This window comes from Neodiprion pinetum, chromosome 7 (genome assembly GCF_021155775.2).
Source record: "Neodiprion pinetum isolate iyNeoPine1 chromosome 7, iyNeoPine1.2, whole genome shotgun sequence".
Classification (NCBI taxonomy): domain Eukaryota; kingdom Metazoa; phylum Arthropoda; class Insecta; order Hymenoptera; family Diprionidae; genus Neodiprion; species Neodiprion pinetum.
This window is the reverse complement of record NC_060238.1, coordinates 5,389,232-5,402,166: the sequence shown is the minus strand read 5'-3', so window position 1 is coordinate 5,402,166 and position 12,935 is coordinate 5,389,232. Positions and strand designations below refer to the sequence as shown.

The 12,935-nt window shown below is 35.7% G+C and overlaps 1 protein-coding gene across 1 annotated transcript; it reads left to right on the top strand.

Annotated features, from left to right (window-relative positions):
* Window positions 1–1,131: 1,131 nt before the first annotated feature.
* On the top strand, window positions 1,132–12,152 carry ksr (kinase suppressor of ras). Its single transcript, XM_046634649.2, has 16 exons — window positions 1,132–1,453; window positions 3,879–4,019; window positions 4,166–4,313; window positions 4,445–4,705; window positions 5,483–5,636; window positions 5,811–5,995; window positions 6,411–6,674; window positions 7,150–7,280; window positions 7,810–7,933; window positions 8,032–8,243; window positions 8,336–8,512; window positions 8,737–8,922; window positions 9,058–9,191; window positions 9,298–9,435; window positions 10,054–10,183; window positions 10,393–12,152. The coding sequence occupies exons 1-16, from the start codon at window positions 1,301–1,303 to the stop codon at window positions 10,543–10,545; spliced, it is 2,691 nt and encodes an 896-aa protein (XP_046490605.1). The 5' UTR covers window positions 1,132–1,300; the 3' UTR covers window positions 10,546–12,152.
* The last annotated feature ends 783 nt before the right edge of the window (window positions 12,153–12,935 follow it).

Below are 12,935 nucleotides of genomic sequence, written 5' to 3'. Positions count from 1 at the left end.
GATTAATAGTTAATAAATTAACCAAATGGGTTATATCACTAATTCCATGTTCAATGACGCTAAACAAAAATGCAATACTCATCGCATCACAAACGTGTAATGAATCAGATCCAATTTTACTCGGGTTTTATAAGGAAAAACCTGAGAAAACCTGGATTTTTGCGACTTTAAGGGCATGTGATAGCGCTTTTGTATCGACCGAATTAGTTGATCCTTATTTTTTGGTATCATTAGTAAACTAAGAAATGAAATTTGTTCATGGCAGAACATTGCGTTTCCTTAATATTTGGCTTGTGGCCTTTTCAGAATATCAGAAAGTCTCTTGAACAAATTCTATACAGCAGTTCATCATTAGTGACGAAAAATAACAGCCAGTAGACTCGCAGGGGGTGGACCACTTATACTCTCCTCCATACGGTATTCGAAAGGTTTGAACCAAAGCGATACCACAACAATGGGACAAAAGTATATAACATAAAATTTTATTTGGCTGCATTTTTGGTCGCCACAAACACTGAATTACCAATTTGTACGTAAAGTTGACCGAGCAACTTGAGTTTTTTTCAATTTCGATTATCCAATCGTTTGATAGTCGATTGGTGTGGCGGTAGTGATAGTATAAAATGTTCTATAATATCTTTAGTCCTAATCAGTGTTATGTTGGCTACAGTTTTGTCCAAGCCCGACGAATAATTTGTCCGTGGAATGGTAGTGTCCACCCCAGCCCCCTGACACACGCTGCTAAAAGTGGTTCGCAAAATGTCCCTCGATTCTGCCGCCAATTTCCACCACTAGTGGCGCTAGTAGCTGTCTGACAAGCTTGCGCGCGCCCAGCGAGGGCATCGAGCGTGTCAGAAGTCTACTAGCGCCACGCAGAGGAACTAAAAAACGGAGACAAAACGCATACAACTTTTCAGTATACGAGCAGTGGTGAGTGTTAGGGGGCTGGTCCACCCCATAGACTTCGATCACTGATCTCTATAGTGCCCCCGATTGACTCGGTCGATAAAAAAGGCCTACCACAACGTTTGAAGGTAGAAAGTGATGAGTTTGCGAACGCACGTACTGGACTTTGATCGTCGACAAGGGGTTCAGGGCGGGGAGGGTTCCATACGTACGACTGCCGGGCGTCTCTGACGTCATTGATAGGCTGCCAAGATGGCTGTCAATGTTGATAAGTGGTTTGGTTACTTACGATACCTGTGATATTGAATTCGATAGGGGCCTCGCGTCGGGGATACTATGTTGGTGAAATAACAAGTTGTTTAGTGACCGAGACAAGAAGCTGTCACCGTTTCTCATGGCGGACAGCGAGGAGGCTGAACAGGACATTCGGCGAGCCCTAGATGTCGATCAATCCATGATTGACATCTGGGCCGATCGGCTTGAAGGCTTACGGACTCAGTGCTCTACCAGCGCGGAGTTAACACAACAAGAAATACGCACTCTGGAGGTACACGATGCATTTTTTCTTATGAAATTGGCCGCCTTTTGCTTCGCTAATTTCCCGATATCACTCGCCTATTCATGTTCCTTCTTGCTCCAAATCCGCTTGACCTGTTACAGGAAATAGAAAATATATCAATCATTCCTTTCTCCTGCTACTCTAAGCCTCGAATATTCCTATTTTCCAATTAAAAAATCCGTCCAATTATTTAAAATTGATCAATCGTATCGCACTGATTCTAATATAGGCCGGTATAATAATTCTCGAGAACATGATGCGCCAAGGCTTATCATTTAATTCTTGGAAACGAGCTGTCGATAAATACAGTTGTAATTCAATGTTTGATACCATGTTTTCAGTTAAACAAAATTCTCACAACATTCAGTGATTCTAAAAACATCACCGCTTGTCGTGTTAAGAATTTCTTTTTATTTCTTAATGTGTACCTTATCCACAGGGTAGGATTCTGTGCCAAGTAGCAGAGAATTCATTCATATGAAAAGTATCTTTCAAAGACTTGTCAGTCTTCAATTTTCCTTCTACAAGAAATTGATAACACTGCTATTATTGCATAGTTACTCGTTTCTTTCTTTTAAAACACAGTATCGGTTAAAATGTATTCTTTGTGATTTGTATTCCCTTGACCCAGTTAGTTTAATAATCAAGTGGCGCACTGCAAAAGTTTCAGTGTCACTTCATAGGAAGTCAGTCTTAAAATTTCACAATCAGCATCAAATTATTGTAGCATGGTAATATTCATAAAAATTGTGTTGTGTTTGTTTTGTTTTTTTTAGTCCTTAAGTTGATTTCAGATGGTTGATCTAAGAGCAGAATGTTTGTTATTGAAACATTGTTGCTTAGAAAGTTTTCTGTGGTAATCATAAACCGGAACCAATTTTCCTCGTTATACTTCAAAAATATCTAGAACAAGATTGATTATGCTAACATGACATGTTCCTTACTTCATAAACTTTAATGACAAAGTCAGCGAAATGGGATCAGCATCTAAACTCTGAAAAATTGATTTTTCAAACTCAGAAGATCTCCGTTCGTAGCACTTTTCTCGGAGCATTTTAATTTTCTTCTATTCTACCATTGTGTGATGACATAATTTTACAATTAATACTCAAGAAACCTGGAAATTACTATGATTTTTACTGTTCTAAGTGTAAAAATATATGGTATACTTTATAAAATTTCATGAATCTATCCAAGTTAACAATACATCTGTATAATAAAAATTGTTTGGTAACAAGGCCTCCAATGAATTAACTGCTCTTATGTCTAAAGTAAAACTGCTTATTCAGTATATTTCAAGTTCAGTGTTCAAGTTCAAATTTGCCATACTTCAAGTATAAAAAACATAATTTTGGATAAATGAGGGATTTGAGAAATAATATCCACGTGTTTTTTTTTTCAGTCTATTATCAGTCTATTTGTCAAATAACCGTTAAACATTAATGACAACTATGTTGTAGATTTAAAAAAAATTTAAATACACTTTGGGAATCTCGATTTTCATGCAAAATGCGTCTCATTGCCTAATAAAGCCAAGTTCTAAGTTTCCGAAAGAATTCCATACAATACTTCAAACTTCGACAATGATTCAACTATCACGGCCAATTTTTTTTGGTTGTTACCATGGCATTGTTAGTCCAGCCACATTAATTTGTCAATTTCCTGCAGTTCTCTATGACCTGTACAAATTATACTGTGTTTTCACATGGGATTTCAACATGCTGTAGTTTTGTACCCAATCAATTTTCAATTTCCACACATTTGAACTTGGTCAAACTATTGAATTGTAGGTACGATTTATAAAAAAGTCTTACACCAATCTTATTCAATCAGTGAAGTGATGCCTCTTGTTTCTTACATTTCTGTCCATAATCTAGTCGACATGGATAAAAAAAATTCCAAGTAAATATCAAAAGCATGTCTTGTGGAAAGGAACAAGGAAATTCGTTTTTATTTATACTAACGATTTACATATACAGAAGAAAAAGCTGATTTCTTTAATTTGAAGATGCATATTTTGCATATATGTCTACTGTTTTATTTATCTCTACATTTTTAAATCCGTTTATTCTACCACCTTTCAACTTCTTCCTTAGGTTTTAGCTGTTGCGATGAATTTGGAACTCAACATTGAGTTTCATGATTGTGTTCGTTATAATTTTGTAAAATAATATACATGATACGAAACTCATTTTTAGATTATTAAAATATTTTTATATCAAACTTTTAACCCAGCTATTCTTCGGAAAGATAAAAGTTTAAAGATGACTACGCATTTAATATACAAGACACAAATATTCTGTCAGAGTGTTATTACATTGACTGATGCCGCATAATAAACATGATTATCTTAAAGATACAAAAAATAAAAAGTGTAACGAATAATCTAATGATATATTTTTTTCGTCAACAGGGAAAATTGATAAAATTATATTCCAAACAACTTGTGAGGAAGGCTAAGCTTGCTGTCGAGTCATTGCCTGTTGAAATGAGGCAATATCCATCTCTGCAACAATGGCTTCGCGTTGTTGGCCTAACTCAAGAATCAATTCAGGTATCGTTAATTGCGATACTATTTTCAGCAGCTTTCAATTCTATTAAATGTACTATAGATCATTATTAGTATAAATGCTAAAGTGACACTAAATTGACCCACTATTGTGAAGATTACACGGATACATACAAATTATGTAATTACAGATGGTTTGTTCGAAAGCGAGTTCTCTGGAAGCGTTGAAAGAAAAGTCGGAGCATGAATTGGGTAGTATGCTGGGCGAGAACAATTTGCGTCACGAAGAAGAACTCCGTAGGCTCTGTAGGGCGTTACACAATCTGCACCGTTACATGGGTGAGCTTTGTAGTTCCTGTGTCGTATACAAAATTTAACACCAGTATGCATAAGTGATAAAATCACTTGACCCTTGGTAGTAAGTATTATATTTTATACACTTCATTCAATGTAATGCAATTGTGTTACAGACGTTCTTTTGCGGGGCGATATGGAAAGTAGCGAGATGGCTCTGTATTGGGACTCCTGGGACAGACATCATCTACGAGGAGGGCCATCTCCTCGTTCAGCACGCTCTCGTACTACGCGTTGTTCCGTACCCTCTGAAGATAGCATTCCATATCACAATAACAATAATCTCAACAGCGATACATTGGGCCAAGCATCGTCTATAAGTTCTCTGTCGATGACAACACCCCCCTCTACGCCACTTTTGAACAGACAGGGCCGCAGTACGTTGCTTCAATTGATTTCTATCGTTTTGAGGGACCACGTACAAGTAGATCGCTGATTTTCGGTATTTTATATCTCGATAGCCGATTATTCGGTTTGATCAGGTTTTTTTTAAATTCAAAAGTATGTGGATCAACTTTCGTTACAGTCATTTTTGTATTAGAATCAATTAATAGGAAGCTTTGTTAGTGACGGTAACACCCACGACGTCACTAACAGCGCAACCAATTTACTTCTAATTTGGAGACTGTATTTTTGAATATTTATCCCTTTTGCTGCTATCGCTCCTTTTCTTTAATCATAGTTTTCCTATTATAATTAAATATAATTTCTTTGACTTTGAACAAAAAAACTACAGAAATTCAACTTTAAATGGTCGCTATTTTATTGAATGAAGTAAAAAAAAAATAATAATAAGAGAAACTATTTCAGAATACTGTGTCCAAATTTCAAGTAAATTGGTTCAGCCATTTTTGAGGAATCACAGATACCACGAAACTCATCACCAAGTAAAGTAACGTCATTGTCGATGACAATATTCCCTCTTGATTCATTGTAGTAAAAATATATATATATATATATATATATATATATATAAATGCAGCTCGATTTGTCTACTTTCAAATAAAGCAAATCCTAATCGAATTGTGTAATCAGTTGTTGAGGTATAAATTGCCGAAATTTACACAACTTTTGAGGCATCTACTCATATATATATACCCTACCTTAAGCAATGTAAAACGATCCATGATTATGAAAATTTCTCGTTCTTCCAGACGCAAGAGTTCCGACAACGCCTCCTCCCTGCAAGAGACACCAAACTGGCCTACAAAGTACTGTGACACAGCCTGAAGTATTTCCGCTAACTAAATCCAAATCACACGAATCACAGTTGGCCAATCGTCTAGAAAATGGGGAAACAGCGTCAAGGTTGTACTTTATTTTCAATATACTGTAAAGCATTACAGTCACCTGCTGATGATCTTGGAGACAAATATTTCATCTCATTCGGTTTAAATTACAACCTGTAATGTTAACGCTAAGAATAATTATAACTTGTTTGATAATTGGATTTACTTAATTTGCATGCCCATGTTGTAACAGTGGTGCAGATCCAACCGTTGGTAGCAGTACCACTAGAGCAAGATTGTCTACTGAGCCAGGTCCTCGTAGCAGTAGCGCAGACATTACTGGAGACATTCTTTTGGGTAACAGTAACACTGACAGTCCTATAAACTCGCCACCCTATTCCAGCGCTAACAGTGACGATAACAGCTTTAAGGCTACAGGTTAGATAATTCTCTACCTTTATTACAGATTTACCAATATATTTATTCGTAGAGTAAGGCGATGTGAAAGAGTTTATTTGTATTTAAAATTGTACATCATTGCCTGGAATTGCTTACGCGGTTAAAAATGGATAAATTTTGGGAATTGATACGTTGACAATCAATTAAATTCGATCGGCATTTTGTTTATATCTAAGCACGTGAACCGAGGTTTGTTTGTGTAAATTTTTTAACAAATAAAACTCCCATAAATTGATTCTCATAAAAACAATATGTGAACACAGCTCGATGTTCTTACTTTTTGTTAAAATAAACCTCAATCAAATTGAATGATTGTTTGTCGAGATATAAATTCCCAGAATTCACCCATTTTTCAAGCCGTCTACCATTTAAGATTTTCTCTTATTATTTTCAGTCACGAGTCTTCAGGTGCCAAAGTCTCCACGAACTCCCACAGTGACTCGTGGCATGGGTCACGTTATTGCTCACCGTTTTACTAAAACCTTTAAAATGATGACCACTTGTGATTATTGTGATAAACAAATGTTCATTGGCACAGGTCTTAAGTGCAAGGAATGCAAATATAAGTGCCATAGAGATTGTGAGTCTAAAGTTCCACCATCTTGCGGTCTTCCTCAAAAACTGTTTGATGAATTCAAACGAACTATACAGGCCGATGGTAAGTATTAGAATAATATTACATCAGCGTAGGTTCTTCGTAGGTTTCAGGTTTAATGGATTCTTTTACCTAATGATGAATTGAGAAATTGTAACAGATACGGTATTGAAAACTTGTCTATTTTATCATGGGAATCATTAATAAATCAGAATTCAAATCTACTTTACCAAAAATTAGACGTTTATACAAAACCAATCGTTATCAACATATCCTCCGTTTTTTTCTGTAACTCTTTAGTTTCTGGTTCAACAATGTGTGTTGAATTAACAAAATTTATGTAAACTTGACGGTGACTCAAGTAATTATTCGTATAATTAAAAATTTGCCATCAGGTGCGTGAAATTGATGAAAAAGGTATTAAATTATCTATATCAACTCGTATTTAGCATAGGTACTATTAAACTGCTAATATAATAGTTATAAAATGTACTGCATTTATTCATTCGCAATTAAAAAAAAAATACAATATCTTTAGCTATGACGAATGTTTCTCCAATACTAACCAGGCCTGGGATAACATCTACAAACCATCATAATGCAATTATATCTGCTACTTTCAATCGGAAACGTACGCATCCTCATTCCTCAATGAATATACCCTTTCAGGTATGTAATTGGTTTCTTTGTTGTTTTTTTTTTTTTTTTAACTTGTAAAAAATATCCAAAGGAGTCGGTCCATCGCTAGTTATGTGTGAAAACCCTCAGACAGGCGACAAAATTAGTGACTGAAATTTTCTGTTGTTTTCGTTTTTTATTTCAACTAACATGAGTAATATTTATGGATAAAATTTGATAAATTTTGTACCTGTGGTTCTCCCTTACTATACTGTCTCTCTAATTATGGTGTGGATGCATTTCGTACGATTCAAATAATTATTGTTCTATAGTAAAAGTTTACTGTCAAACTATATTCAGTAAAGGGTAGGCTCGAAGTTTAAAGTGATGAAAGCTTCAAACCGCAAATGTCGAAACTTATATTTTGGCAATGGAAAGGTCGCAAACTTTTATCGCCTGAAATTTCAATCCCAACATTTGAATAAAACTCTGTTTTCTGTAGTCATGATGTAAACAGTCACATGTATATATTTTGGTATGGTGTTGCAAAGAGAAAAATAAGATGAAAATTTTGCTTCAGGGTGCTGATTCTAGTTCAAACACTTCGAGCTGTAATAGCTCGACACCTTCTAGTCCAGCATTACACCCTGCTAATACTAGTCAAACTCCACAAGCACCTGTTAAACAACAGTTCAACTTTCCAGGTATGTGAATGATATTTATTTTCATAAAACTACAGTAAACCACGGTACTTTATTTCAATATGTTAATTTATTAATTCTATGCTATTCACTGATCGTAGATGTCACTCTAAACAACGAAAAAGATGTGACGCTAGAAACACATCGTCTAGAAGGTACAAATGTATCAAGCGATAGTGAGAGAACCGTTAGTGTTTCTGGATCTGGAAGTGTCAGCACTGACTCGGAGAGAACACCTGTACGCGTTGATTCTCAAGATTCTCAAGTGTCTGACGGTGAACCTGGTGATAGTCGCTGGCCACGACAAAACAGTGTAAGTTTGAGCTCAAGGTGAAACAGAAGCTCACATTTAAAGTTTTCTCAAGACGCCGAAATGCAAACTTTCATTATCTTTTGTCGTTTTAGCTCTCCATGAGAGAATGGGACATTCCATATGATGAACTTAAAATTGGAGAACCTATTGGGACTGGAAGATTCGGTACAGTTTACAGAGGAAACTGGCACGGAGACGTAGCAATCAAAGTCCTCAATATGGATTATTATCTTGACGATGACAAAACCCTGGAAGCATTCAAGCTAGAGGTAAGAAAACTGAATGTTTTAACAGGTCAAAGTTTGACTATTCTCTCTGAATAAAATTATAAAATCAGGAGGGGGCCTCGGAATTTGGTAACTATGGAAAAGTGCGCGAAGTTCTGATGAATTTTAAGATAAAACCGAGGGGTGTTGTCGTTTTTTTCTGTAACGAATCTAACATTTTACCTTCGTATAAAATTGTTATTCATTTAAGATATTCTGTTTTGTAGGTAGCAACATTCCGAAAAACAAGACATGAAAACCTAGTTCTATTTATGGGTGCCTGTATGAAGCCTCCACGTTTAGCAATAGTGACTAGTATGAGCAAAGGCATGACTCTATACACTCATATTCATCTACGAAAGGATAAATTTAATATGAATAAAACAACTATTATTGCCCAGCAGATTTCACAGGTAAGTTATCTTAGATAACATGCTTATAAACAAAAAAGTTGTTGAATATTTATTTAATTTTACAAGTAAGCTCGGTACCAAGAGTGAAGAAGTTTTTTGTGCGTAAAAGTAACTACGTATTTAAACTTGTTACAGGGTATGGGATACCTTCACGCTAGAGGCATTGTTCATAAGGATCTGAAAAGCAAAAATATATTCCTGGAAAATGGCAAAGTTGTTATAACAGATTTTGGACTGTTTAGTGTGACTAAATTATGTTATGGGAATAGGTAAGGCAATACTTTTATGCAACAAATCACGCAAAGTAAAGTACATTAAGATAATTTTAGAAAATTCAGTGATTTTATTACTGTTTACATATACTTAATTTCATAGGAAGGGCAATGGATTAAGCATACCACCAGGTTGGTTGTGTTATTTGGCTCCTGAAGTAGTCCGACGACTAAGACCGCAACAGAACAGAGATCAAGAAGAATTGCCATTTTCATGCGCTTCTGACGTGTATGCTTTTGGGTACGTACTACGCTCACTTCAGCTCTTCAAAATTAAATCTTACTTGGGTCACAGGCGGCACTGTGCAATAGAATTTCGAGTATACTGATATGTACATCTGTTTGAAAAGCGCAAAATATCTCCTTCCATCCTCCATTGCTCAACTTCCCTACGTCCTTTTTCATTTCCCTTATACATCACACTTTAGGTATCCACCTAGAACTTCCCCTCTGGTTGCAGCCTAAATGGTTTAGTGACTAGAGAATTTACCTGGCCACTGAAAGACCCGGTTTTAAATCCTGATTCAATCCAAAAGTACTTTGAATACGTTTTCTGAACCTATAAGTTACTTATATTATCTGATATCTATTCAGGTTAATCAAGTTTTACATGTCAATATTTTTACTCAGATAAATCGTTCTTGTTTGTCAGTTACGAACTTAAATAATGTTTTTAGTAGTCTGGAGTGTTATGAGTTAATTTTTTTTCTTTTGTCATTATATCGCATGATACTAAAGTCATCAAGTTAGAAACTTATAATGTTTCATTACTAATGACAATGACCCATCCTAAAATCATAATTTACTCTTGTTGTTGCGAAATAATTATGCAACAGTAAAAGATATCGAATTTCTCTAGAACTGTCTGGTATGAACTTTTGTGTGGAGAGTGGCCGTTTAAAGGACAACCTCCTGAGGCCATCATTTGGCAAGTTGGTAAAGGAATGAAGCAAGCCTTAGCCAATCTTCAAGCATCGCGTGATGTCAAGGTATGATTGTATTCTTATCTAATCATGATAATTGTCTAATTATCTGGAACCTGACCTGAACCCTACAGTAATTTTTACATACGTCTGCCTTACCTCCAATTCCGGACCCATAAATAGAGTTTATTAATCAGTACTTTGTAGGAAAAAAACCGACAATCTCAAAGTAACTACAAATCAAATTTTACTATCCATATTTGGTAATTTTTCAGGACATTTTGATACTCTGTTGGTCATATCATTCGGAAAATCGACCAGAGTTTGCAAAATTGCTGATGACGCTAGAGAAGCTGCCTCGTAAAAGATTGGCTCGAAGCCCCTCTCATCCAATTCATCTTTCTCGCTCTGCGGAATCTGTATTTTAAATCCAATTAATTATCATTTGCATGAAATTTATTCTGGCAATGTATGTAAATCTCTACGCACTTATTACTGAATCAATCTCATTTTGTTTCCATGTTTTCTTGAGGCAAAGTAAAAATAACAGAATGTATGACTCGTTCCATATTTTTAATTTACCAAAACGTGCAATAACGAAACATGATCTTTTGATGAAAGAAAAAAATCAGTCATAATGAAAAAATATGTATAGCATATCCCTACATAGTGAAGATACACAGGATTATGAAAGAATTCCTTTAGTAGTGAAATTTGGTACTTACGATAAGTAAGTACACTCAGTTTCAAAGTGTTTTTTCATACAAGTGTGCATTATCAAGAAAGATTAATGGGATACTTAAATGGTACATACATTCACAAAAGTACAAAATGAACAGTCATTTACTCAAGCCACGATCATTCAAACAAAAATTTATCGCTACCGTACGGAAAGTGTAGAGAATATAATATTAATGTTACATAAATGATTACATGGCTTGTAGTTGGATAGACGTTGATTTGAATGGAATGTTGACTAGTTGAATGAATGAATGAATGAAATCAAAAATATAACTTCATTGCACAGACCGTAAGTCGTATTGTAAACATAAGTCGATCCCTGTGGATATAAGTGTGGTATATCACAATACATAGGTATTTATTTTTTTAAACGTTAACATTTATTATTATACGTTAAATTCTTTTGCGTAGGTGGTATTACAATCTTGTAAATTGTTACATTTATGAAAACAGCGACTACTTTTATCATTTGCATAGCCATGGCAAAATCATTTTTAGCAACTCAGTGAGATGCTTTTATCCTTGATTTTTTTCCATCATTTGATTTATTGTAATCACAGTAAATGAAATGAAAGACTTTTATTAAAACATAATTGACACATAATTATTGTCTTTATTACCGTTCTCAACTGAGCTGCTTTTGTCTTCTTCTGTAATCGTTTTAATTTTTTATTTCTCACTCAGTTTCTATTTCACGGTTTTCATGTTCTTGTGTATTTTTCATCTGCACTTCAGCACCTATAAAAATCCCGCTTAAATGTAGTAATCTTTCTTGGAATCACTATTGAACCAAAGTACGAAAATTCGATCCATTACAATCATGATTTGCGGCACGTGGACAAGAAATATACAAATATACTACGCTCAGATAATCGGAACTAAATTCATAACTCAATCTATTTCCATAGGCATCGAAGATGTCGAAAACATTGTTAAAATTAGTATTCGGTATACCAGGTACAATAAACTTGATCACCTGATTACTAGCATTTTAAACCATCTGTAAAAGAGAGTATTCTTGTGAGCTTTAAACATGTGAAGATATCGAAAACGCTTTTGGGTGGCTCGCATTTGTGATCTATTCATTTGATGTTGTTTGAGAAATCATTCGACCAATAAAATTTGCAGCGACGACGTGTCGCTGTTAGAATACTTCTCTGACTATGATTATTATACGTTTCTATTACACAACATATATCCACTACGAATGCCAATCGACAAAAATATCTGAAACTTACATGTGAAAAGCCAAACTCTGTAAAATGCTAAGAAGGATATAATAAAACAAAATATTATCACACACAACTCTTGTTGATATTGATATGATCTGAATCCCAGAAATCATTTTTATTTGATGCAATCGATCAATGGGTCTCTGTGTTTGATCGACCTCCTCGGCTCAGCTGCGCTCCTGATACCAGGAGTAATTTTTCGCTGAAATTTCTCCGATTTGCTTAGCTACGTGGAAGTAGCCTAATTATAGGCAACCAAACTTACATGTACGCGACACGGCCATCAGGCGTAAGGCGTGCCTTCGATCAAGCTCTTCGGCTGAGATGTTCTCCTGATACAAGGAGTAATTTTTCGCTGCAATTTCTCCAAGTTGTTTCGTCCAAGTGGGGGCGCCTAATCATAGGCAACCAAACTTATGCGTATGCGACACGGGCTTTCAGGAATAAGGCGTGCCTTTAATCGAGCTCCTCGGCTCAGATGTTCTCCTGATACTAGGAGTAATTTTTCGCTGCAATTTCTCCGAGTTGCTTCGTCTAAGTGAAAGCGCCTAATCATAGGCAACCAAACTTGTACGTATGCGACACGGGCTTTCAGGCATAAGGCGTGCCTTTGATCGAGCTCCTCGGCTCAGATGTTCTCCTGATACCAAGAGTAATTTTTCGCTGCAATTTCTCCGAGTTGCTTCGTCCAAGTGGAAGCGCCTAATCATAGGCAACCAAACTTGTACGTATGCGACACGGGCTTTCAGGCATAAGGCGTGCCTTTGATCGAGCTCCTCGGCTCAGATGTTCTCCTAATACCAGGAGTAATTTTTCGCTGCAATTTCTCCGAGTTGCTTAGTCCA

What these genes read in the sequence shown, in the direction of transcription:
- ksr (XM_046634649.2), top strand. Translation starts at nt 1,301, where the DNA reads ATGGCGGACAGCGAGGAGGCTGAACAGGACATTCGGCGAGCCCTAGAT. An exon ending in TGGAAGCATTCAAGCTAGAG is followed by an intron (nt 8,513 to 8,736) that starts GTAAGAAAACTG and finishes TCTGTTTTGTAG; the next exon opens with GTAGCAACATTCCGAAAAAC. An exon ending in TTGCCCAGCAGATTTCACAG is followed by an intron (nt 8,923 to 9,057) that starts GTAAGTTATCTT and finishes AACTTGTTACAG; the next exon opens with GGTATGGGATACCTTCACGC.